Source organism: Desmodus rotundus, chromosome 1, assembly GCF_022682495.2.
Source record: "Desmodus rotundus isolate HL8 chromosome 1, HLdesRot8A.1, whole genome shotgun sequence".
NCBI lineage: Eukaryota > Metazoa > Chordata > Mammalia > Chiroptera > Phyllostomidae > Desmodus > Desmodus rotundus.
This window is the reverse complement of record NC_071387.1, coordinates 581344-603221: the sequence shown is the minus strand read 5'-3', so window position 1 is coordinate 603221 and position 21878 is coordinate 581344. Positions and strand designations below refer to the sequence as shown.

General features: G+C 58.8%; 1 protein-coding gene across 5 annotated transcripts in view; it reads right to left on the bottom strand.

Annotated features, from left to right (window-relative positions):
* The window catches only part of PNPLA7 (patatin like phospholipase domain containing 7), a 45766-nt gene that overhangs the window by 8437 nt on the left and 15451 nt on the right, over positions 1-21878 (bottom strand). For 4 of the 5 annotated variants that reach the window (XM_053918483.2, XM_053918482.2, XM_053918495.1 and 1 more), the window contains 11 exons: positions 19771-19859; positions 19541-19687; positions 18056-18223; positions 17128-17333; positions 16231-16362; positions 15598-15721; positions 15108-15221; positions 13244-13313; positions 7503-7652; positions 420-483; positions 11-179 (listed from right to left, as the gene is read on the bottom strand). In XM_053918483.2, coding sequence (XP_053774458.1) covers positions 11-179; positions 420-483; positions 7503-7652; positions 13244-13313; positions 15108-15221; positions 15598-15721; positions 16231-16362; positions 17128-17333; positions 18056-18223; positions 19541-19687; positions 19771-19859 — 1433 coding nt within the window. The remainder of the gene's footprint in view (positions 1-10; positions 180-419; positions 484-7502; positions 7653-13243; positions 13314-15107; positions 15222-15597; positions 15722-16230; positions 16363-17127; positions 17334-18055; positions 18224-19540; positions 19688-19770; positions 19860-21878) is intronic. The other variant, XM_053918492.1, reaches the window with a different exon arrangement.

Sequence of the window (21878 nt, the reverse complement as noted above, 5' to 3'; positions counted from 1 at the left end):
ACCCGCCCACCTCGCCCACGGTGGGCTCCTGTTCCCCCAAGCCCACAATGAGGATGCAGTCTGCCTGCCGGATGCAGCGCTGGGTCCAGGGCGTGAGCGTGCTGTCTGCCTGGTAGAGCACAATCCTGTGGATGTCCTCCTGCTGCCCCAACCAGCTGGACAGCCTGTATTCATGGATACTGGAAGACACGGATATGGGGGTCCTTGACAAGGGGGCACGCAGACAAGTTGGGGTACAGACAAAGGGGCCGCAGACGTGGAGGGCAGACCAGAAGGCAGAGGTGGGGCACCGTGGGTATGGGGCATGGGCATGGGGATGCAGAGCCTGGGATGCACAGACACAGGGCACATTTGCAGGCTGTGCTCGGACTGGCTGAGGGCCGGAAGCCAGGCGGTGTGCGGCGAGCAGGAGGGGGTACCTGTCCAGAGCCGCAGAGCCAAGGCGCTGTTTTATGTTGTCGCTGGTCAGCAGCAGGACTGGGCCTGAAAACGGAACCTCAGGTTATGGAAAACTTCCCTCTCAGCCCACCTCCAAGGCAGCGAGGCCTGTCCACAGGAGCACATCTGCCCCTCCTGCAAGCTATGAGTAGCCTTGCACCTGTCAGTACGGAAGTGCCTGTGGCCTGTGGGGCGCCTCTGGGCAGGTGGGTCTGCATGGTGAGAAGGGTGTGCTGAACCCCCGGAGCTGGGAGGACTGCACCTGCTCAGGGGCTCACCAGCCCCAGGGACGGGCTTCTTTGAACCTCAGTCTCCTCTTCTGCACACAAAGGGCTAGAAGCTCTGCAGCACTGAGACTGTGCTGAGGGCAGGGGATGCATAAGGTCATAAAATGCAAGATAATATAATTTCCCCAACACGGAGCAGCGAGGCTGGCTGGATCCAGTGCAGTGCCATTCACCAGGGTGGAGACGCACAACTTTCCACGTTTGTGCCTCTGAGAGCAGCAAGCATCTTCCGTCTACGGTGTCTTAGAGCCCTCGTCCACAAAGTTGTCTGGGCCTGCCCAACCAGCAAGGCCAGGGTCAGAATCCACGGAGAGGCCGCTGGGGCTCAGGGCAGAAGCCGAGACAGTCTCAGAAGGGCTGAAGACTGATCCCGCAGCAGGAGGGCCGGCTGTGGTGGGCTTCCTTCTTACCCTGCACTTACACCAGAGCTTCCCCAAGGGCATCTGATTAAAAGGTGAGATTAGGCCCTGGCTGGCGTGGCTCAGTGGATTGAGCTTGGGCTGCAAACCAAGGGGTCGGTTCCCAGTCAGGGCACATGCCTGGGTTGCAGGCCAGGTCCCTGGTGGGGGCCATGTGAGAGGCAACCACACATTGATATTTCTCTCTCTTTCTCCCTCCCTTCCCCTCTCTCTAAAGGTAGATAAATAAAATCTTTTTTAAAAAATGGTGAGATTAGGAATTTCCCAAATAAAGGTGTGTCTACAATGGTGGCTGGTGGAGGCGGGCTGTCGGGTCTGACCTGTGCGCACGCAGAGCCCTGACTCACGTGGCAGAAGGCTGTGGGGGCAGGTAAGCAACTCCTGCGGGGGCTGGGGGAGGGCACTGTGCTGAGAGGAGCTGCCAGCCTCCTCTGCATGTGGGGGGCCCTCTGGGCACTGCAGGGACACATCGTGCCCACCCCTTGGACATCTAGGATGTGACTAGACAGGCAGGCGTGTCTGGCTGCAGGAGCACCAAGGAGCCCAGCCCTGAGACCCTCAGGGGACCCCAGGCTGCTGGGCCCTAGCTGCCCCTTGGTACACGTCTCCTGGACACGGGGGTACTCTCCAAGGCCCTCAGGGGAGTGGGGAGCCCCCAAAGGTGGTGCTCTGGCTCCCATGGCACCGTCTGTAGCTCCTGCCTGTCAGGAGTATGCCGACCATGCCCACCCGCAGGAGGGGTCTGCCTGCAGCCCAGATGGCAGGGGCCCAAGGCCCGGAGGAGACACAGACACAGTGACCACCAGCTGGGCTGCCCAACAGCTTCTTTCCCGAACTCTGGCAGCTGAAGGAGATGGAGCGACACCTACCGAGTGCTAGAGGAAAGCGACTATCAACCTAAATCTTCCCTCCGCAAAAGCAGCCTTGAGAAGTGAGGGCTACCTGCACACACGGTCACCTGACCTGGCACAGGTGGCCCAGCCAGGCCGAGGTCAGAGTTCAGTCTTTCTAAAGGAGGTTCTGGGTCAGCTGAAGAAACCAAGAGACCACGTGAATCTTGGCTACTTCCTATCATGACCAAATCGCACGAATCAGTAACAAGATAAGAAAAAAATGGATAAACTGGTCTACATTAGAGTCAAGAACTTCTGTTTGCCAAAAGACATCACTGAAAGAGAGAAAAAAAAAAAAGCAAGCCACAGAGAGGGGCCAGTATCTGCAATATTTTCATCCAAAAAAGGAACTGTAACCAGATCACGGACAGAACTCTACCCATCGGCAGGAAAAGGTGGCACCCCAATGAAAAGCGGGGGTAACGCGACAGGCACTGATGAAGGAGGGCACCCCAATGGCCAGCCAACAAAATTCTCAGTCCGTGAGACCTGCACATCCCAGCCGTGAGGCGCCCCTGCACACTCGCTGGCTCAGGTGCACAGGAAGAAGGTCTGCCCGCCGTGTGGACGCACACCGCCCTCCAGCGCGCACGGAACGCGCGGCAGGCGGCCCGCAGGACTGGGCTCCATGAGCTGAGCTGAAGTCACACAGCGTCTCTTCCCTGACCACGGTGGTGTGAGACTGGGAATCGGGAACAGGAGGAGAGTGGAAGGTCTACAAGCACGAGCAAGTTAAACAACATAGCTTACACAGCCGCCAGGTCAAGGTCGCAAGGATATTAGAAAAGACTTGAGCCCCAAGTACATGAACATAGAGCATTCCAGAACCTCCTGGATGCAGTGAAAGGAGGGCTGAGAGGGAGTTAGGGCTACAAATACAGATGTTAAGAGACAAGACAGTCCTCAAATCAGCAGCCTAGCTTTATACTTTGAGGAACTAGAAAAAGAACATCAAACTACACTCAGAACTGTTCTAGCCGGTGTGGATCAGTTGGCTGCAGCATCCTCCTATAACTGAAGGGCTGTAGCTTCAAATCCCAGTCAGGGCACATACCTAGGGTGTGAGTAGGTCCCCTGTCCAGGGTGCCCATGGGAGGCAACCAATGGATGCTTCTCTCTCACATCAGTGTTTCTCTCCCCCCTCCTCTAAAAAGCAATGAGAAAATGTCCTCAGGTGGGGATAAAAAAATAAATTAAATAATTAAATAAACACAGAGCTAACAGAAAGAAAGAAAAAATAAAGATTAGAACAGGGATAAAATAGAGAAATGAAACCCAAAGTTGGTTCTTTGAAAGAAGCAACAGAAATGATAAGTGTTTAGCAAGATGAATAAAGAAAACGAGAAGATTCAAATCACTAGAATAAAAAATGATAAGCATTACTGGTTTTACAAAAATAAAAAGGAGCATAAGAGAGCCCTGTGAACAACGGTACGCCAACAACTTGGGGAATCCGGATGAAATGGACGGGCTTCTAGAGACACAAGACCTGCGAAGGATGGATCACAGGCAACCTGCACAGACCTGTCACAGGTGCAGAGATCGAACCAGTGATGATGATAAAGCCCACAAAGACCAGCCCTGCACACGACAGCTTCACTGGTGAATTCTATCAAACATTTAAAGAAAAACTAACACCAGTCATCCCGAAACACTACGGAGATGCAAAGGCGAAGGGAACCCCTCCCAACCCATTCCACGGGGCCGGCACTGCCCTGACACCAGAGCCGCTAGGAGGCAAGGATGCCGTAAAAGTTGCGGATGGGTGACCGTTGTCAGTACGGACGTAGAAACCCTCGACCAAAGGCTAGCTAGCCAAACCCAGCGGGCTGTGGAAAGGGTCGTTCGCCACAACCACGTGGGACTGCCCTGCAACGGCCAGGACGGCTCGACTAGGAGCGGCAGCCAGGGTGAAAAACAAGGTTGGCGGGACGAAGGGGAAGCGCACACCACCACCTCCACCGATGCAGAAACAACCCCGACGAACGCGACATCTTTGCACAATAAAAACACTCAGTAAACTACGTACAGAAAGAACTTCCTCGCCTGGCTGGGCAGCTACGTGGGTCTGAGCGTCGTCCCGATGCACCAGGGTTGCAGGCTTGACCCTGGTCAGGGTACGTACAGGAATCAACCAACAAATGCATGAATAGGTGGAACAACAAAGTGATGTCTCCCTCCCTCTCTCCCCACCCTCTCTCTCTTTCCCCAAAATCAGTTTAGAAAAAGGAACTTCCTCAACATGCTAATGACCACACACAAAAGCTGACAGCACCACTCTGAAGGGGGAAGACCAGGTTCCACCCCCCCCCCACCCAAGATCAAGGACAAGGCCGGGGTGCCTGCCTCCACCACTGTTGATATAATTAAGCAATTAAAAAGATATAAAGACATCAAAATTGGAAAGGAAGAAGTAAAATTATCTTGGTTTGTATACGTTTTCTTATATAGAAAACCCCCTGAAAGGTCCACCAAAAAATTGTTACAACTAATGAACGAAGGTGCAGGATACAAAACCAACACACAAAAGTCAGCTGATTTCTATACACTAACGGTGAGCAATTTGAAAGAAAATTATGAAAATAATTCATTTATACTGGCATCAAAGACAGTAAAATACTTAGGAGTAAACTCAACCAAGGAGGTGGAAGGCACACTGGAAACTACAAAACACGCTGAAGGAGATGAAAGGCACGGACGCAGACACAGATGCGCCCGTGCTCCCGGGGGGTCGGGAGACACGGTGTTGCTGAGGCGTCAGGACCGCCCAGAGCGACCTGCAGGGTCAGCACCGTCCGGTCAGCACCCTACCGCGTTTCCCTCAGACACGATTCAAGTGGGTGTCGGGGGCCCTGCCGAGGACGCAGACTTGCAGCAAAGCTGCACGATGAAGGTGCTGGCTGAGGTCAGACCCGTGGGCCCTGGAGTAGGACAGCGAGACCTCGAGCACACTGATGACCACTCCTCGGGGAAAGGGCGGGCCTTCGACTGGACATCAACTTGCAAAAGAAAATTACCACTACCTAACACCACACTTTCTACAAAAATAAGCCCCCAAACAGATCATGGATTTACATGTCAAAATACATGTCTTTTAAAAAAAACGTAGGAGAAAACCGAGGCCCTAGGGCAGGTAAAGAAGAAACACCGAAAGCATGAGCTATGAAAGAAAAAATAATAGATAAACTGGACTTCCTCGAAACTTTAGGGTTTCGCCTGCGGAGCCTGGGTTAAGAGGATGAAAAGACAGCTAGGGACCGGGCAGCGCGCTCTGAGCGCACTCCCTGCAGAGGGTGGTGTCTGCCCTGAGTGAAGGACCCTGAAAACTCACCAGGACTCGGTGGGAAGACATGCACAGGAGCCAGCGGAGATTTCACCGGAGATCGCGCGGTGGGCCACCTGCTCCCGCTGCCCGATGACCACCCCAGAGGACGGGAGGGGCAGACAGATGACCGCACGCCAGGCAGCCACTGCAGCCGGGAGTGAGCAGTCGCTGTACACAGAATCTGTTCCCCACACTTCCCGCCCTCCTGGACGTCGACACTGGAAGCAGGGAAGCCGTGGGCACACAGAACCTTTCACGCACACGGTCACAGAACTCTGCTCCCAAAGCCTACACTGCAGACCACCCAACACCCTCCAGCAGGTCAGGGGCTCGAGAACCACGCACATCCCGACAGTGGCCCTTCCTCGGCTGTAAAAGGGACACACCATTGCTACACAGCCTCACTCTGCAAGAAGCAAGCCCGTTTCAAGAGACCTTAGACTGCTGACAGGATTCCGGCACTCGGTGGAGTGGCGAGCAGAGTCCTGGTCGCCAGGGCACAGGAGCCAGCAGGGGCGGCTCAGAGAGGCAGCGGGCGTCCCAAACAGCACACGTGAACTATGATGGGGGAGGGGAGGCTTGAAAGTCTGTGTGTGTCAGCTCCACTAGTGGGAAGGGAAACCCTGAGACTGTGTTCATCCCAAGGCCTGGAGAGGGGAGGGGATGGGCCCACAGTGCCCAGAGAAACACCCATAAGCAACTTTGGGTAATTGCCTGAACGAGTGGAGTCTGGAGCAAGATAAGGATTCGGGCTAACAGGCCCCCACCCATACCTATGTTTGGGTGGTCAGTCCCCCTGGAGGGAAGCTGGCACCACCTTTACCTGCCAATCAATGGAAACTCCCTCCCCCCATCCCGCCCACTACGGAAGCCCTCAGAACAAAGGACTTGCTCTCTTGGCTCTTTTGCTATGTGGGGAGGGCTCCTGGCCCAGCTTCTCTGGCCTCCCCCGCCTTTGCTCTCCCACTAGGACTGAGCACTGACGAACTCTGCCCGCACACCAGCAGGCCTGCTGGTCTGTGACCCTTCACTGCATCAACAAGAAGAACTGAGTTTGTGGGAGTTTCCCCGAAACACACAGATGCACACACACGCACACATGTGCAGGCACACGGGCACACAGACACACGCAAACCAGTGACATCTGAGGAGCACGTATAAAGCGGACAAGTGTCTGTTTCTTGGTCCTGAAGCCACAGTTACGAAACCGGGGGAAAGGCACATGAATCTCTACTGTTTTTGCAACTTCCTGTGCACCTATAATTATTTCAAAGTGAATCGTTTCTTAAAAACGGAGTAAGCTTGTATAAAGAACGCCCATCGACCGTGCCGCCCGGAGGAGCTCCCGGGTGCTCTCGGGACCACCTGGCCAGAGTCCGCAGAGTCCGCAGCCCTGGAGCATTTGTTGTAACACAAGACACAGGACCAAGGGCAAGTAATGCTCTCTGTGTTTTGGAGTTCCACTTTGAGAATAACTTTTAAACCCTGGACGTGTACAGCATCTTTCGATTTTCCAAGTCGCTGGCATCTGCCCAGTGCTCACTGGTATCAGGTGTCTGCACCGGGCAGACGGCATCTTCACGGGCATTAAACTGTCTCACGACAGAGGACGTTCGTGCATCCAGTGCCGCGTCACTCTGCAAAGATGGCCGCCGAAACCCGGCGGGGCCCTGTCACAGAAAACTGACTCGCCCTCTCTCACGCCGGTGGCCCACAACTGTGCAAGAACCTGCAGCTTGTCCGTACTCAGGAATAAACTGTGTCCCTGGGGGAGTTCCTAAGGGTTCTCAGGGATTTCACTTTCTCACTTCTGAACCCCAAAGTTTGACAGCTTTCAGGAATTTGGAAACACAACCCAAGCTTCCCAAACCCAAGCTCCCCAAACCCAGCCCGGGGCGCAGGCACGCAGCCGCCAGTGTCCGGTCCGTGCAGGGCCCAGTGGAGAGCGGAGCCGTGGGCACCCACACGCGGCAGGCGTCATAGCTCCTGCGGCAGTGGTGCGCTGGAGCGCAGCTCCCCAGCCCTCAGGCTCTGCCATGAGGGTACCACCACCACTCGCACCTGCAGAAGAAGAACCTGGAAGGACCGTGAGCAGGCGAAGGGGTCAAGCCAGACCGTAGGCTGCGGGGGCCAGGCTCACCGATGGCGCTGAGGGCGTGCCGGAGCTCCAGGGCGAAGGCGGTGAGGGGCACGTCCTCGGACGCGGGCAGGACGGCCACCGTGGACAGGTTGCTGGCAGGGTTCCCTGAGTCCCACTTGCTGCCTGCAGAGTGCAGCCCGAACTGGTGACCTGGAAGCACAGGGTCACGAGTCGGCACGAGGGGTGGGGCACCCCTGTGACCAACCCCAGGGGTTCTAGATGTTTCCGGAGGACACCTTGGCACAAGCAGCCTGGAGCAGAGACGAGACGGGCACCTGAGCCCCTCCCGCTGACACGCAGGCCTCACGTCTCTGCACACACCTCGCCCAGCAGCACCCGGCCCACGGGAGGGGAGCTGAGAACAGAAAACTCAAGGACTCAGATGTCACGTGGTGGCTGGTGGCAGCGAGGCCCAACCTGTGACCCTGCCCGCCTGCGAGCGTGGCCTCCGTTCTGGAAATGGTAAACAACATGACCCTCGGGGTGGACAGGCATGTTTGCGTCAGGGCTGGTTGGGGGCAGCGGACCCAGACTCCGAGGGACAAGTCGGTGCAGGCACAGCCTCTGTCCCCGAGACGCCACATCCATACCCATCAGCCCCCCTTGGAGGGTCCCGGGCAGAAGTTTATTTCCAACAACAAAATCACTTCTTGGGCAGCAGCATCTCCTGTTTTCACGGAGGGGCAGTCTTACCCCTCCGGCCAGCCACCTGCTCCACCGACCCTGGCCTCCTGAGTCCAGGCCACACTGAGGGCTGTCTCCCCGGCTTCCTGACCACTCACCCTCCAGCCCAGCTGTCCAGTTCCTGCACAGACCCCCTGAGCCCTGAGTGCATGGCCAGGCACTTGCACCGGCTACACAGAAAGGCTCAGCTGCCCAAGGGTGTGTCCACTGTGGCTCCGCCTTGCCCCACCGCCCCAGTGATGAGTGGTGGTCCCAACAGTGGAGTGGGGGATGCAGGATGGGGTGGGGTGGCCCTGAGAGCTAATCGGGGGCAGGGAAAGACAAGCGAGGCTGTGAGCAGGTCTCTGGCTACACTCGGGCAGCAGAGGGCCCCTCTCACTGGCTTCCTCCTCAGGGACCCCTCCCTCCGTCTTTCCAGTGACCTCTGCCGCCACTGTCCTCCGAGTGGGGAAACCAGGGGTTGACCAGGCGCCCCACGGCACCTGAGGCTCTGGTTCTGGCCCCGGGGGAGGAGCACACGGATGCAGCCCTCAGAAGGGCACAGAGAGCTGGGGACCTCAGCCCCTGGGGAGACCACCTACTGATGCCCCAAAGTCAGCAGTGACCCTGCGGCCACCTGGCTCCGGGTGGGCGGCGCCCTTCCCGCTCCCTCCCCGTCCTCCAGCCCTGTGCCAGCAAGCAGGCACACCCCCACTAAGAGGGGGCGATCACGGAGAGGGAGGCGGGGAAAGGAAGCCTCAGAATCCAAGTGTGAAGTTCCTGGCTCACTCCCAAGGAGCCCACGCGTGACAGGAGGCAGAATCACAGGGCGGGGCTCTGGGAAAGCAATAGCGCAAGGACGCCAGCCGTGGCACCGGTGCTGGGCCACGCACGAGCAGGCAGGCCGGGGCCGGGCTGCACAGGCCTTGGGAATCAGCCTACACTCAAAGCCAGTCCGGGAACAAGGCCAGGCCCAGCCTGGCGGGTGTAGGCACGCTGGCGGTCCGCTGAAGCAGGTGCTGATGGGCAGCGTTGTCTCTCGACCTAACCCTCAGAATGCAGGGTGCATCCCGCAGTCAGCAGTCAGCAGTGTGCCCGGAGCCAGCAGTCCTCAGCCTGAGCGAGAACAGAGGCCGACAGGCCAGAGCGACAGCACGTCACAGGAGCCGTGACAAGAAGGGCGTGGTAAAGCCAGAGGGTAACAGCGGCATGCAGCCTTGAAACAGATGCAGAAATGTAGCAACTGAGATAAAAATGTAAAACTCTCTGGACAGGCTGAAGAGTGGGATCAAGACGAGGGAGGAGCCGAGGGCCTCGGAGACGGTCACAAGAACCACCCCCCCCAACGCTGAGCGGGGAGCAGAGCCCGGGGCAACAGCGGAGGTCCCACACGGGGTGTCATAGAATTCCCAAAGAGCAGAAGGAGTCCAGGGCCAGAGAATGCTCAAAGAGAAAAGGCCGGAAACTTCACAAATTTGGGGAAAGATACAAACCTACAACTCCAGAAGCAAACGTAGGAAGATGAGCAAAACCCAAATGGGATGAACCCAAAGCAATTAACGCCCAGACACACAGAATCAAATTTCTAAACCCTGAAGGCAAAGACTCGGCTGAGAGAGCACAGTGCCATGCCCTGCCCGGGGACAGGCCGCGCATCTGGACCCCGTGAGGCACTGCTGGTCGGAAGGCAGGGCACATGCTGTGGCCGGGTGATGGGAGGACCGTGGGCCGTGGGAAGGGCGTCCAGGGTGACGGGGGAGCAGAGACAGCTGGTGACGGGATGAAGAGCACTGGTGGCCGCAAACCTGCTCCTGAGCACCAGTGTGGACGCAGCTTCTTCAGAGAGAAGGGAAGGGGCCAGAGGTGGGGGTGGGGATGGTAGTCCGGGGGGAGCCTGGGACCCAGGGTGATGGAAGAGGGGCCGGGAAAGCGGGTATCGGACGCTTGGCCCCAAGCTTCAAACACACCTGACAGCTGAGAGCAAAAGTCACCATATTGTGCAAGGGCTTCTCACTCAACCCACGTAGAGGTGACATTTCACAGCCACGGCACCGAGAGAAGAGTGCCGTGACCGAACAGCGACAAGTGTGCACACTGCACTGATGGGAGGCGGCGCTGGCGAGAAAGACGGGACAGGCAACAGTGGAACACTCGGCACCGAGAAGACAGGAGCGAGGAGGGGAGTGCTGGGAAAAGGGGAGAACAGAAAACCGCAAGGAAGGGACAGGCACCCCAGCCCTTGAATGACAGCATCAGACGCGAATGGGCTGAACACAAGGACACAGACTGTCAGAAGGAAGACAAAACACAGCCCAACTCTACCAGAAACCTGCTTCACACACAGCCATGCTGGTCGGTTAAAGGTAAAATGAGGGGCTGCCAGTTAAGCTGGCGGCGTAGGCACCCACAGCTCAGCTCCTCCCACAACCACATCAAAATTACAACTAAAATACAGAACAACCATCACTCAGAACTGCAAGAACTCAAGTTGAATGCAAGCCTGACAACTATGGAATTAGAGAAACCACATCCACCCAGACTGGTGGGAGGGGCGCAGATGGCGTATGGGCTGGTCCCACACCCACGTGTGGTGGGTAAACATTCGGGAGGGATATCTCGGGAGCGAGGAGTCCGGGCCCCACACCAGGCCCCCAGTCCAGGGTTCCAGTGCCAGGAAGATAAGTCCCCACAACTTCTGGATGCAAAACCAGAGGGGATTAAGTTGGTGGAAGAAACTGCTGGAGCCCCAAGCAGTTCCTCTTAAAGAACCCACACATGGACTCACCTACTCAGACTCACTCCCTCTGACCTCCAGCACCATGGGGCAGTTTGAAAGGCACCAGTGGCACGCAGGGAGCAGCTGAAGTGTCTGGCATTGGGGTGAGCACAGACCATTGTCCCTTTACTGAGCCACTAAGCCAGCAAGCTGGTGCCACACCTGAGACTTCATGGCTAACACTGATTGACCTGCCTTGGAGATCCCCAGAGAGTCTGCCCCACCCAACTTACAGGCCCACCCAAGCTGCTTTTCCATAAATCCTCTCAAACAGGCACAGCTGGCTTAGTGAGCCCCAGGCCCAGCAGGAGCAGCAGCCAGACTAGATTCACAGTTTGTCTTCCTCTGGGAATCTCCAAGCCCAGCACAAGGAGCAGCCATCTCAGATTGCTGTGTAGCTCAGACAGGGGGCCCCAGGCAAACACAGGCGGGGACTGACCTTGGCCTGCACCACCTGGGAAACCCCAGTCCCCACACGCACAGTGGACAGCAACGGACCACATTGGAGCACCACCACCCTGTCCCTGCACAGCTGATGCTCCCCAGAGGGCGGAGGTTGGTGGTCAGTGGTCACAGCCAGTCCTTGCAGCTGCCTGGCCTGGGGAAATCCCTCCCATTGACCTGCTAACAGCAACAAAGGCTCAACTACAAGAGGAGGGTGTACTCAGCCCACATGAAGGGCAAACCTCGAGTACCCAGCTTGGGTGATGGGGAGGCTGTGCCACTGGACCCCACAGGACACCTACTACATTAGCCCACGCTACCAACACACGGAGTCACAGCAGCTCTACCTAATACACAGAAACAAACACAGGGAGGCTGCCAAAATGAGGAGACGAAGAAACGTGGCCCAAATGAAAAAACAAACAAATCTCCAGAAAAAGAGTTAAACCAAATGGAGATAAGCAACCTATCAGACGCACAGTTCACAAAACTGGTGATCAGGCAGCTCAGGGAACTAGTGAGGAGCTCAGCAGCATAAAAAAGACCCCGCCAGGAACGAAGGGCACACTAACCAAAATAAAGAACAATTTACAGGGAAACAACAGTAGAGTGGATGAAGCCGAGAATCACATCAATGATTTGGAACATAAGGAACCAAAAACAACCCATCAGAACAACAGGAAGAAAAAAGAATCCAGAAAAATGAGGAGAGCGTAAGCAGCCTCTGGGACAACTTCAAGAGGTCCAACACTCACATCATAGGGGCGCCAGAGGGAGAGGAGAGGAAGAAATTGGAAATCTATCTGAAAAAAGAGTGAAATAAAACTTCCCTAATTTGGTGAAGGAAATAGACATGCAAGTCCCGGAAGCACAGAGAGTCCCAAACAAGAGGGATGCAAAGAGGCCACTCCAAGACACATTATAATTAAAATGCCAAAGGTTAAAGATACAGAGATCTTAAAAGCAGCGAGGGAAAATAAGTCAGTTACTGGAAGGTTGCCAGATGGTAGAGAGGTTGGGGTGATGGGGGAAGAGGCGAGGGGGTTAAGAAGTACAAATAGCCCTGGTGTAGCTCAGTGGTTTGAGCACAGGCCCGTGAACCAAAGGGTTCCAGGTTCGATTCCCAGTCAGAGCACATTCCCATAAGGGGTGTGTGAGAGGCAACCACACGTTGATGTTTCTTTCCCTCTCTTTCTCTCTCCCTTCTGCTCTCTCTAAAAATAAATAAGTAAAATCTTTGAAAAACAGCCCTAGGGATGGAGCAAAGAACTTGTATGCATGACCCACGGACACAAGGGCACAAATAAGGGTGGGGGGGATGGCCTGCGGGAGTGGGGGCTGCTGGGTGGAGGGGGGCAAAGGGGGGAAAATCAGGACACCTGAATAATCAATAAAACATAATTTAAGAGTAAAATAAAATAACCCCCCCCCCAAAAGTAATGTGACCTGAAGCAGACATGCCGTGTCCGCCCAGGACCGTACCTCGCTGGGCACAGGGTCTCTGCACATGGGGCCGTCTGAGAGGAGCCCCGCATGTCTACCCCCATCCCCTCACCCCTCTGTGGTCCGTAGTGGACGAGGCCGGACACATCGCTGCCTCCTGCAGCTCACGGGCTGGTGCAGGAGGGACAACGTGGCTCCCGGGGCAGACACACAGTGTCAAGCAGCTGATGGGCAGGGACAAGCACAGCAGGGAAACACGAAGGCCACCAGGGGAACTGAGGGGCTGAGAGCCAGGGTGCACGGGTCCCGGGGGCCGCACTGAACTGGCGGCTGGGGCAGAGGGGGCAGCAGGCCGAAGCAGGGGTCCTGGGACAGCCAGCAGGCTGCAGCCCCGTGCCTTGGCCAGGGGACTCACCGGGCGCGGTCCCCTGTTGGAGGCTGCCCAGGATCTTCTCGCCCAGGAGATGGATCAGCCGAGTCACAACCTAGGGGGGAAACTACTCATTTTAAACCAAGAAGCAGAGTCCCTTGGATCCACGTTTTCAGAGCCACGTGGCTGCCAGCAGCTCTGGCCCCTGGGTAGGTGATGGGCCTCACTCAGTCCTGCTCTGTCTGGACCGGGACCTGAGTTGGCCCTTTGTCCAGCGTCTCCCTGTCTTTGTGCCCCACCTGTTAGTCACCCAGGGGGACGGCTGCTCCTGGCAGGACAGCCCTGCCCTGTGAGGGGCCCGGACCTGCTGCCCACACTGGCCAGAGCCTTTTTCACTGACCTTAACCTGAGAACTCCACCCTGGCTGGTGTGGCTCAGTAGACTGAGCGCCAGCCTGCGACCTGGTTTGATTCCCAGTTGGGACACATGCCTGGGTTGCCGGCCAGGTCCCCAGTTGAGGGCATGTGAGAGGCAACCACACATTGATGTTTCTCTTCCTCTCTTTCTCCCTCCCTTCCCCTCTCTCTAAAAACAAATAAATAAAATCTAAAACAACAACAACAACTCTACAATTTAACTGGGAGTCTGTTCCGTTTCCATTTCCACATGGTAGGAAGGACTAAGGCACAGGTGGCAAACACAAGGCCCGAGGGCCAAGCCCGGCCCTCCACCTTGTTTCTACCTGGCGGCAGCGCCGAGCTCTCGCTTATCTGTTAACTGAAACAGTCCGAAAGTCAACCTCGGCCCTCTGAAGGCACCCGAGGCTGCGGTGGCCCCGGTGACGGTGAGTCAGACGGCCCTGGACTAAGGAAGTGCTGGCCCTTGTTATGCGGTCTCAACGCCCAGGACCCCGCCGACTCCCTTGGCAGGTCCCCAGTACAGAAAACCGCGCGCCCCGTCTGCACATACGGTTTCACCCTTCCTCCACGCGTGTGCCCGCCGTTCCAGAGCCCCCACGCCCTGTGTTAGCTGGCGCTTTTTCCAAACGGTCCCTCAGGTCTATTTTATTCAGCGTTTATTATAAATGGCTGAATTTCGTCAAACACCCTGATGTAACCCTAACCCTCTTTTGACTTCTGCCGTAGTTTATCACGTTTTAGTAACTTCCCATGGTCGGACTGACACCCCCAAACCAGACACACTTTTTAGAGCTGATTTGCTAATATTTATCACAGCTGTAGTGTTAAGAGACATGGTTTAGGTTTTGTCATTTTTATCGCGTTTCTGTATTAAGCTCCCGTTCATTTCACGTAATAAACAGGTGGGTTTTCCACTTGTTCTAGAACAGAGACGACCGCACGCCACCCACACGCCTCGTGTACTGACAGGGACGGCCATGCCTCGCACTCCTTCTCCAAGCACCTGAGAGGCAGGCAGGACAAGACCAGACCATCAGCCACAGTAGTGGCCCAGGGGCAGGGCCGACTCCCCCACTGCCCCGGCCCAGCCCCCACCTGCCCCCGGGCGCCCGCCTCACGCACCCTGACCCCTCGGCTGCACGCAGGGAAGCCCACACTGTGATCACACCTGCCTGTGCCTGCCATCAACTCCTCCCCTGTGACAAGGGCAGTGTCGCTTGTGAGATGGCAGGTGTGGGTGCAGCCTCAGGGCCGCAGTGCCCAGCAGGCTTCACTTGCGGGTCCCTGAGCACCTTCCCGCCCCCTGCCGCCGCCCAGGCCTCCTGCCCTGAGGCCCGTGCTCCCCTTCAGAACCGTGAGACCTGTCTGCTCCAGACTATCTCTCCCTGCACCTTGCTCTGACCCTGGAACAGAAGGCCCCCTGCCCGGGCACAGCGGTCTCAGAGTGCGGGCGCCCTGCCCCCCAAGGCAGCTCCGCTCGGAGCCCTTACTTGTGGGTACCGGCGTTTGATGGACGTGAGTGCCCCTGACGGCACCTTGGCCAGCTCGGAGTCCCGCACGGCGTGCACCGTAGTCGCCCTGGGCTGGTGGGTGAGCGTCTCCACCTGAGGGGGAGATGCCAGGCAGCTGTGGCCGCACTGCACCCCACTGCCCTGCACCCCGAAGCAGGGGGCGGACCGAATGGCAGCGCTTCCCAAAAGCAGGAGCAGGCGGGACTCCTGGGGCAGGGACCCCCCATCCCCACCCTGCCGGCCTCCCTGGAGCGCTTTGGCCCTTGGATTCCGCCCATGCTAACCCATGACAGAAAACTGAAAACCACGGGGCAGCCCCTGGACAGGGGGGCGGGGGGTGTGGGGGGGTTGGTGCTGGCTCTCCCGTCATGCCATGCTGAGCAACCCTCCCCGGCCCAGCAGCTCAGGAGCCAGGTGGGGCCAGGCATCACCCCAGGGCAGGGCCCAGCAGGGCGGCCCCCCAGCTTACCACGCCAATGAGGTCTCCGCGGCCATACTCCCCGGCCAGGCGCTTTTTGAGGTCGTCCTGACGGATCACCGAGCGCAGCCGGCCGCTGAGGACGATGTAGGTGCAGTCCGACTTGTCCCCCTGCCTGCAGGGACAGGGGCTGCGAGTGGGCAGGGTGCTGGCCGGGGGCCCCAGCCACACCACGGAGCGGAGAAAGGGATGCAGTCTTCCCGCTAAACACTTGTTGTTTGGGAAACGCTCTTATTTTCCATTGAGTAACACGTATGCCAGCATGTAACAGGCTTACCATGATTTTCTAGGAAATAATCACACATGTAACTGTGTCTCCATTTTGACGTCCAACCCCATGAACGTGGGCAGCTGTGACGCAGGTCCGCGTGCAGCTGCCCCTCTGCTGCGGCGCTGAGGGCGCCCCAAGGTCCCAAGAGGGCGGGGGGGCGGTGCAGCAGCACCTTCACAAACGCCGCTGCGGCGTTGACCTTTGGGGCCACTTTCCAGGAGGGTGTGGGTCTGCCTGCATGTATCCAGGTGTGGGCAGGTGAGCCCGGAGCCAGGGCCGCGTGTCACGGGCAGCCCTGGGAGCCACACCTGGCAGTGCCCCCCCCCCTCCCCTGAGCTCCACCCAACGCCCACCTGTACACGGCGCGCCCGGCTTCCACCTCCATCCAGTCCAGGGCAAAGTCGATCTGCCGCACGAAGGACGACACTCGCTTCACGACCGTGTGCGCGACGCCCAGGACGACGTTCGGCTGCTTCCGCATGATCCTGCCAGACCAGCCCAGGGTTACTGCAGCCTGTGGCCTGCAGCCGACCCCTCTAGCCCCACCCCTTCCTCCAGGTCACGGCACTTGAGGGTACGCAGCCCCTGCCACCCCCACTTGTCAAACTGACGTTCACTGAGCAGGTGACATGGGCAGCCCAGGGGCCGGGACACGGCACAGGGGAGCCCAGTCACATCAGCCCCATCCACCCCGTGTGCCCGGTGACCAGCAGCTTTGGGAGAGCTGGCAAAGTCCCTGCCAGCTGTCACCCACCCCCGGGGTCCTTGGAGCACAGGCCACTCGTGGGGCCGTCCCAGCCATGGGTGGCAGAGACCTCGGGCCTGAAGCCCCAGGTGGGACGAGGACCCTCAGGAGGGAGGGGATGATGGCTGCAGGGCAGGAGCTGCCCCGTCAGGGGCTCAGGCTGTGAGCACAGACACACTTGGGGACAGACACACGCACACTCAAGGACACAAAGGCACCAGGCCAAGCTCCCCCAGGCTGCTCCCGCATCTGGGCCTGGCGGGGCTGGTGGGGTTGACATGGGCTGCGTCCAGCCAGGGAGACTGGCTGTCCTAGGAAGGCACTGAGTCCACCTTGGCTTCCAGAGGCCGAGGGACACAGTGACGCCCACAGCCTGACACCCCCCACCCTGCCTTCCTGCCAGGACGCCATCTCCTCAAGGACACTCGGGGCAGGGCGGGGCCTGTGAAACGTGGGCCCCACAAGCAGCCCTGGCCCTCGCGGCACGCGGGCCAGCGGGACCCACTCGTAGAAGTGGGCCTTGGAGATGCACAGGAAGCTGCAGTCCCGGTTGGCCCTGACGGTGAAGATGAGCGGCTCGCCCGTGAGCACGGCCAGCTGGCCCACCAGCTCCCCGGGCCGTGCGACGAACAGGCAGCTGTCCTCCTCGCTGTCGATCTTCCGCTGGTACACGTGCAGCAGCCCCGAGACCACGAAGACAATGTTCACGTCCTGGAGGGACGGCCCGGGTCAGCGGCACCCTCTGCCTGCCTCCACCCCACACCCCACCCTGACCTGTCCTGCAGCTGTGGGGCTGGCCCCACGCTCACTGAGAGGTCAGGACACGGCCTCTCTCTCTGCCTAGCACCCACAGGCCCCATGTCCCCAGGAGCAGCACCCCCTGCCCAGCCTGGACAGGTCTGCCCCTGATGGCAGACAGCAGACCCCTGCCCCCAGCTGCCCTGCACACATCACAGGCATTTCGGGTCCAACATCGGCAAATGTGCCCCTGAAACAGCTCTGATGCCAACCCCACGTATCTGTGTCCATCCTGTGGCCTCTTTCCAAACCCACTCACCCTCCCCAACTGGGTCACGGCTCTGTGGTCTGTGCAGGAGGGGGCCAGGGTGGCAGGAACCCAAACAGGCTTAACGGGGCAGGGGCAGGGCAGAAGCAAGGCCGCCTGGCGTGGGCAGCTGGGGGAAAGGCCGAGGGCTTCCAACCGGGTGCCCCATACTCTCTGGGTGTGGGAAGTCAGCTAGCTGTCTGCTTCCTCCAAGAGAAGGACAAAAACGCAGGGGAGAGAGGGAAGGGGCGGGGACAGGGCCACTGACGCCTGTGGGTGTCTCAGGGAGAGTCCTCAGGAGGCCTGAAGCCGCCTGCAGGCCCCCGCTGTGCTCCACGTCCCGCATCCCACCCGGCCCAGCTCACCCTGTGCCGATTGCTTGAGTCACCTGGGCCTGACGCCTCCTCTGCAGAGGGTGAGCAGGACCCAGGATACCGGCGCCTGTGACGGACCCCTCCGACCATGGCCTTTCCCTCACCTGGTCTCCCTGCCTGGACACCACTGTGCCCCCTGGGACGTGGAGAAATGTCACCCGGCCATCTAACAGCGAAGGGTCCTGCAAACGGAAACGTGGCGTTGACACAAGGAGCTCAGGGAGGCGGCGCGCGCCCCACAGGAGGCGGAGTGGACACTGGGGACGCAGCCACCTGCTGACGCTGACACGGACACGAGGCGGGCCGCCCCGGACAGAGGCCCCGGTGTGGCCGTGCCCAGCGTCCAACATGACCTCGGTGCCCTGGTGGGACAGAGGGCGTGGGCGCGAGGGCGTCTTGTCTAATGTCTGAGACAGCACTGGGGGGGTGGAGGCGCCGGGGGGACGCACTACCCCTGCGCCAGGTGTCCAGGCAGCTCAGAGCCCAGGGAGGGGCGTCCCTGCCAACGCCAGCACGCGGAACACAGAACAAACACCCGGGCGAGCGGGGCTCAGCTGGACACAGCGCGGCACGACCCCAGCAGACAGCAGCTCTGCCCCTGGGCACGGCCACTGACCCCCAGCAAGAAGCAGCTCAGGAGTTGGGTCCAAGAGTGGGGAGCGGCTGGGGCCGGAGGCCAGGCGAGCGTGAATGACACGCCTGCACAGGAAGGTATGTGGGAACCTCACGGGGGACCGACGCGCATTCACTTCAGTCTCCGGGGGAAGAGAGGAAGGGGCCGGCCCGTCCAGCAGGCATGGAGAGACAGATGGAAGTGGCCCGGAGCTCCGAGCCAACGAGCAGGAAGAGACCCCGCACGTTCCCACACGGACAGGAGAGGGCATCCTCGTCATTCCTTTGTCCCCCGGCACTGGCCCGAAAGGAGTCCCAGTCGGGATGCTGTGTGGTGCCTTAGGTGCAGGTGACAATAACTTCCGTAAGGAACCCTTCTCAGCCCCAGCCGGGCGGCTCGGTTGGTCGGAGCGTCGTCCCAAGCACCAGAGGTATAGGAGGCAATTGGTCGATGTTTCTCTCTTCCTCTCTCTCTAAGATCAGTAAGGCATGTCCTCGGGTGAGGACTTTTTATTTTTAAAGCCCCTTTTTCTGAGCAAGAAGGAGGCCCCTGAGGGCTGGAAGGGTGCGGAAAGAAGCCCGTCTCCTGCTCTCTGATGGCCCGGCGGGTAGGGGTGCCGCACTGTGAGGGTGCAGATGGGGCGGAGCCGCCGACAGAGCAAACATGTACGTGAACAGGCCCTGACTCCGTGTGCGCAGAAACCTCGGAAAGGAGAAGCAACAGGAACACTTCCGTACGAAGTCACAGGGGCCGCTTCTGAGCACGCAGGGAGGAGGGTGAGGGGCCTCTGCCTGCGGACGCCACCCAGCAGGCACGGTCCTGGCACAGAGCCTCTGGGAGCCACATACCGACCCCCTCAGCACAGCCAGGGGCTGGGGACACCTACGTCCAGCTTCATCAGGGTCAGCAGGTCCTTCTTGGCAGCTCTGAAGATGGCATCTGTCTTCGAGCTGGCGACAGGCTCATCCGAGTTGCCGTCCGAGTAGTGGAAGATAGCAGAGGGGGTCTCTGCGACGACCACACTCTTCTTGGGCTGGAGGAGAGCGCAGACCTGCGATCAGAAGGGCCACAGGGGAAGGGCGGCCCGAGCAGGGGGACGAGGAGGGCATGACCTACCTTGCCGGCCACCACACTCCCGGGGCGCTCCTCTGCATGCAGGGGGACCCGGGCACGATCACAGGCCGTCCGCGGGTCTGAGGCGGCACCTGCAGACGGAGGAGAGCCTCAGAACTTGTACTGGCGGGAGGGCTGGCCGGGCACCCCAACACCTGCGGACCCACCCGTAGGTGAGACTCGGTCTGGGAGTGAGGCCGTGGTGCTGTTGGGCCTTTTAAACGTGCTCACACCAGCATCAGCCACTCTCACCGGGTCACGACAGACTTGGCACTGGGTCCGCCTCCCAAGCCCCCAGGCACGAGCCAGGCTGTGGTCCCTGCGATGCGCCCAGGGGCCAGGCTCACCCTAACCCTCCCGCAGTCGGGAATACGGTGAGCTTCCCACATAAGGAGGTGCAGCCGGGCCTGACGGGAAGGAGCGGCACCCCCAAGGAGAGGTGGGAGGGGTGGGAGGAGCAGGTGCTGCTCCTCTGTGCGCACCAGGCAGGCAAGGCCTATCACTCACACCTGGAGAGCCCTGTCACCTTTAGAAACCCTCAGCCTTGAAAAGTGGGGACACACTCCCCGGGGGTGGGGCGACCGACAGCACCGTGGCAGCAGGTTCCAGAGAACCCTGGCCTACCCCAGCCATGGCCTCGCCCTCCAGGAAAAAGCAGCACAAGCCACAGGTCACGCAAAGTGGTCGGCCACCCTCACAGAAACCAGCTCGTCGGCACACAGAAACTGCGCCAGGGGCACAGAAACGGCACAGGGTGGGCTTGCGTCGGAGGAAGCGGACAGGAGTGTGCCCACTGTGCTTTGAGAGTGGACTGGGTCCGCACCATCCTGCACCCGGCTCGAGAATGGAGCCTGCACTCAGACGGACAGTTACCAGGAGCCGCGCAACTGGTTCCCACAAGCGTCTCGAAGGCTACGTTTCATAGGGAGTCAGTCTGCCCAGCTCCCATCTTATTTGAATAAGATTCGAAGTGTTCTGAATAACAGAGCAGTTAATAACTTCTTTCCCCCATCCTGAGATACCGTGAACTTATAGTACTTGTTACAATGTTACTATGTGACACGTGTTAACTCGTATCATAGTTTACTACATTGCCACACTGTGCCCGCTGCCTGCCAGGAATGTGCTGTGGGAGACAATGGTCCGCGCGGGCCGGGGCGGACCCTGGTGCTTGGTGGACGTTAACTGCCGTGCCCTCATACTGGAGAGTTCACACTCGAGTTCACCACACGTGGACCACTACTCTTTTCAGTTATCTATCATTTAAGCTTCTATTTGAAAAAACTCACTGAACGTATTTTTTTTTAAATGTGGCGAGTCCACGGGATGGATACCCATATGGACCCCCACTCACTTTATATGAGAGACCCAATCCCAAGGAGTGGCTATGCAAATTAGGATGTTAAATCTCGCAAGCAATTTCCTAAACAAAATGCGTGGGCCACAAAGGAAAATACTTGACAAACTGGACTCAAATTTAAGAACTTCTGTCCATCAAGACGCCGTCAGGAGTGGAAAGTGAGCGGAAAGCACCTGTACACAAAACTGCAAGCCTGTCCAGGGCGCCGAAGGCGTGCGGGCTTGCGTGACAGGGAGACACAGGGAGACAAGCAGTTGCCTGCCTCGTCCCGGGGCTGCAGGCAGGTGCTTGGGCTCCTGGCGTCGGGAAGGCCAAGCCTCACGTGGAGCACAGGCTGCCAGTGTGAAGACGACAGAGAGCCACCAGGGCTGGGCGGGGGACTTCCTGATACCCCGTGGCCTGGGAGGCAGGAGGCGTGGTCCATGAGCTTGCTGCCACCAAGGGGACTGAGAATCGAACTGCTCAGATCTAACTGTGAACAGGCACACGTGGCTGGGGCTCCAGGATGCACAGAGAGCAACCAGACAGCCTCACGAGGCTGGTGGAGAGCCGGGGGCATGATCTGTCCCTGTAAACCCACGTTCAGCCCTGGCTGGCACGGCTCAGTGGATTGATGGCCGGCCTGTGAACCAGAGGGCTGCTGGTTCGATTCCCAGTCAGGGCAGGTGCCTGGGCTGCGGGCCAGGTCCCCAGTAGGGGGTGTGTCAGAGGCAACCACACACTGATGTCTCTCTCCCTCTCTTCCCCTCCC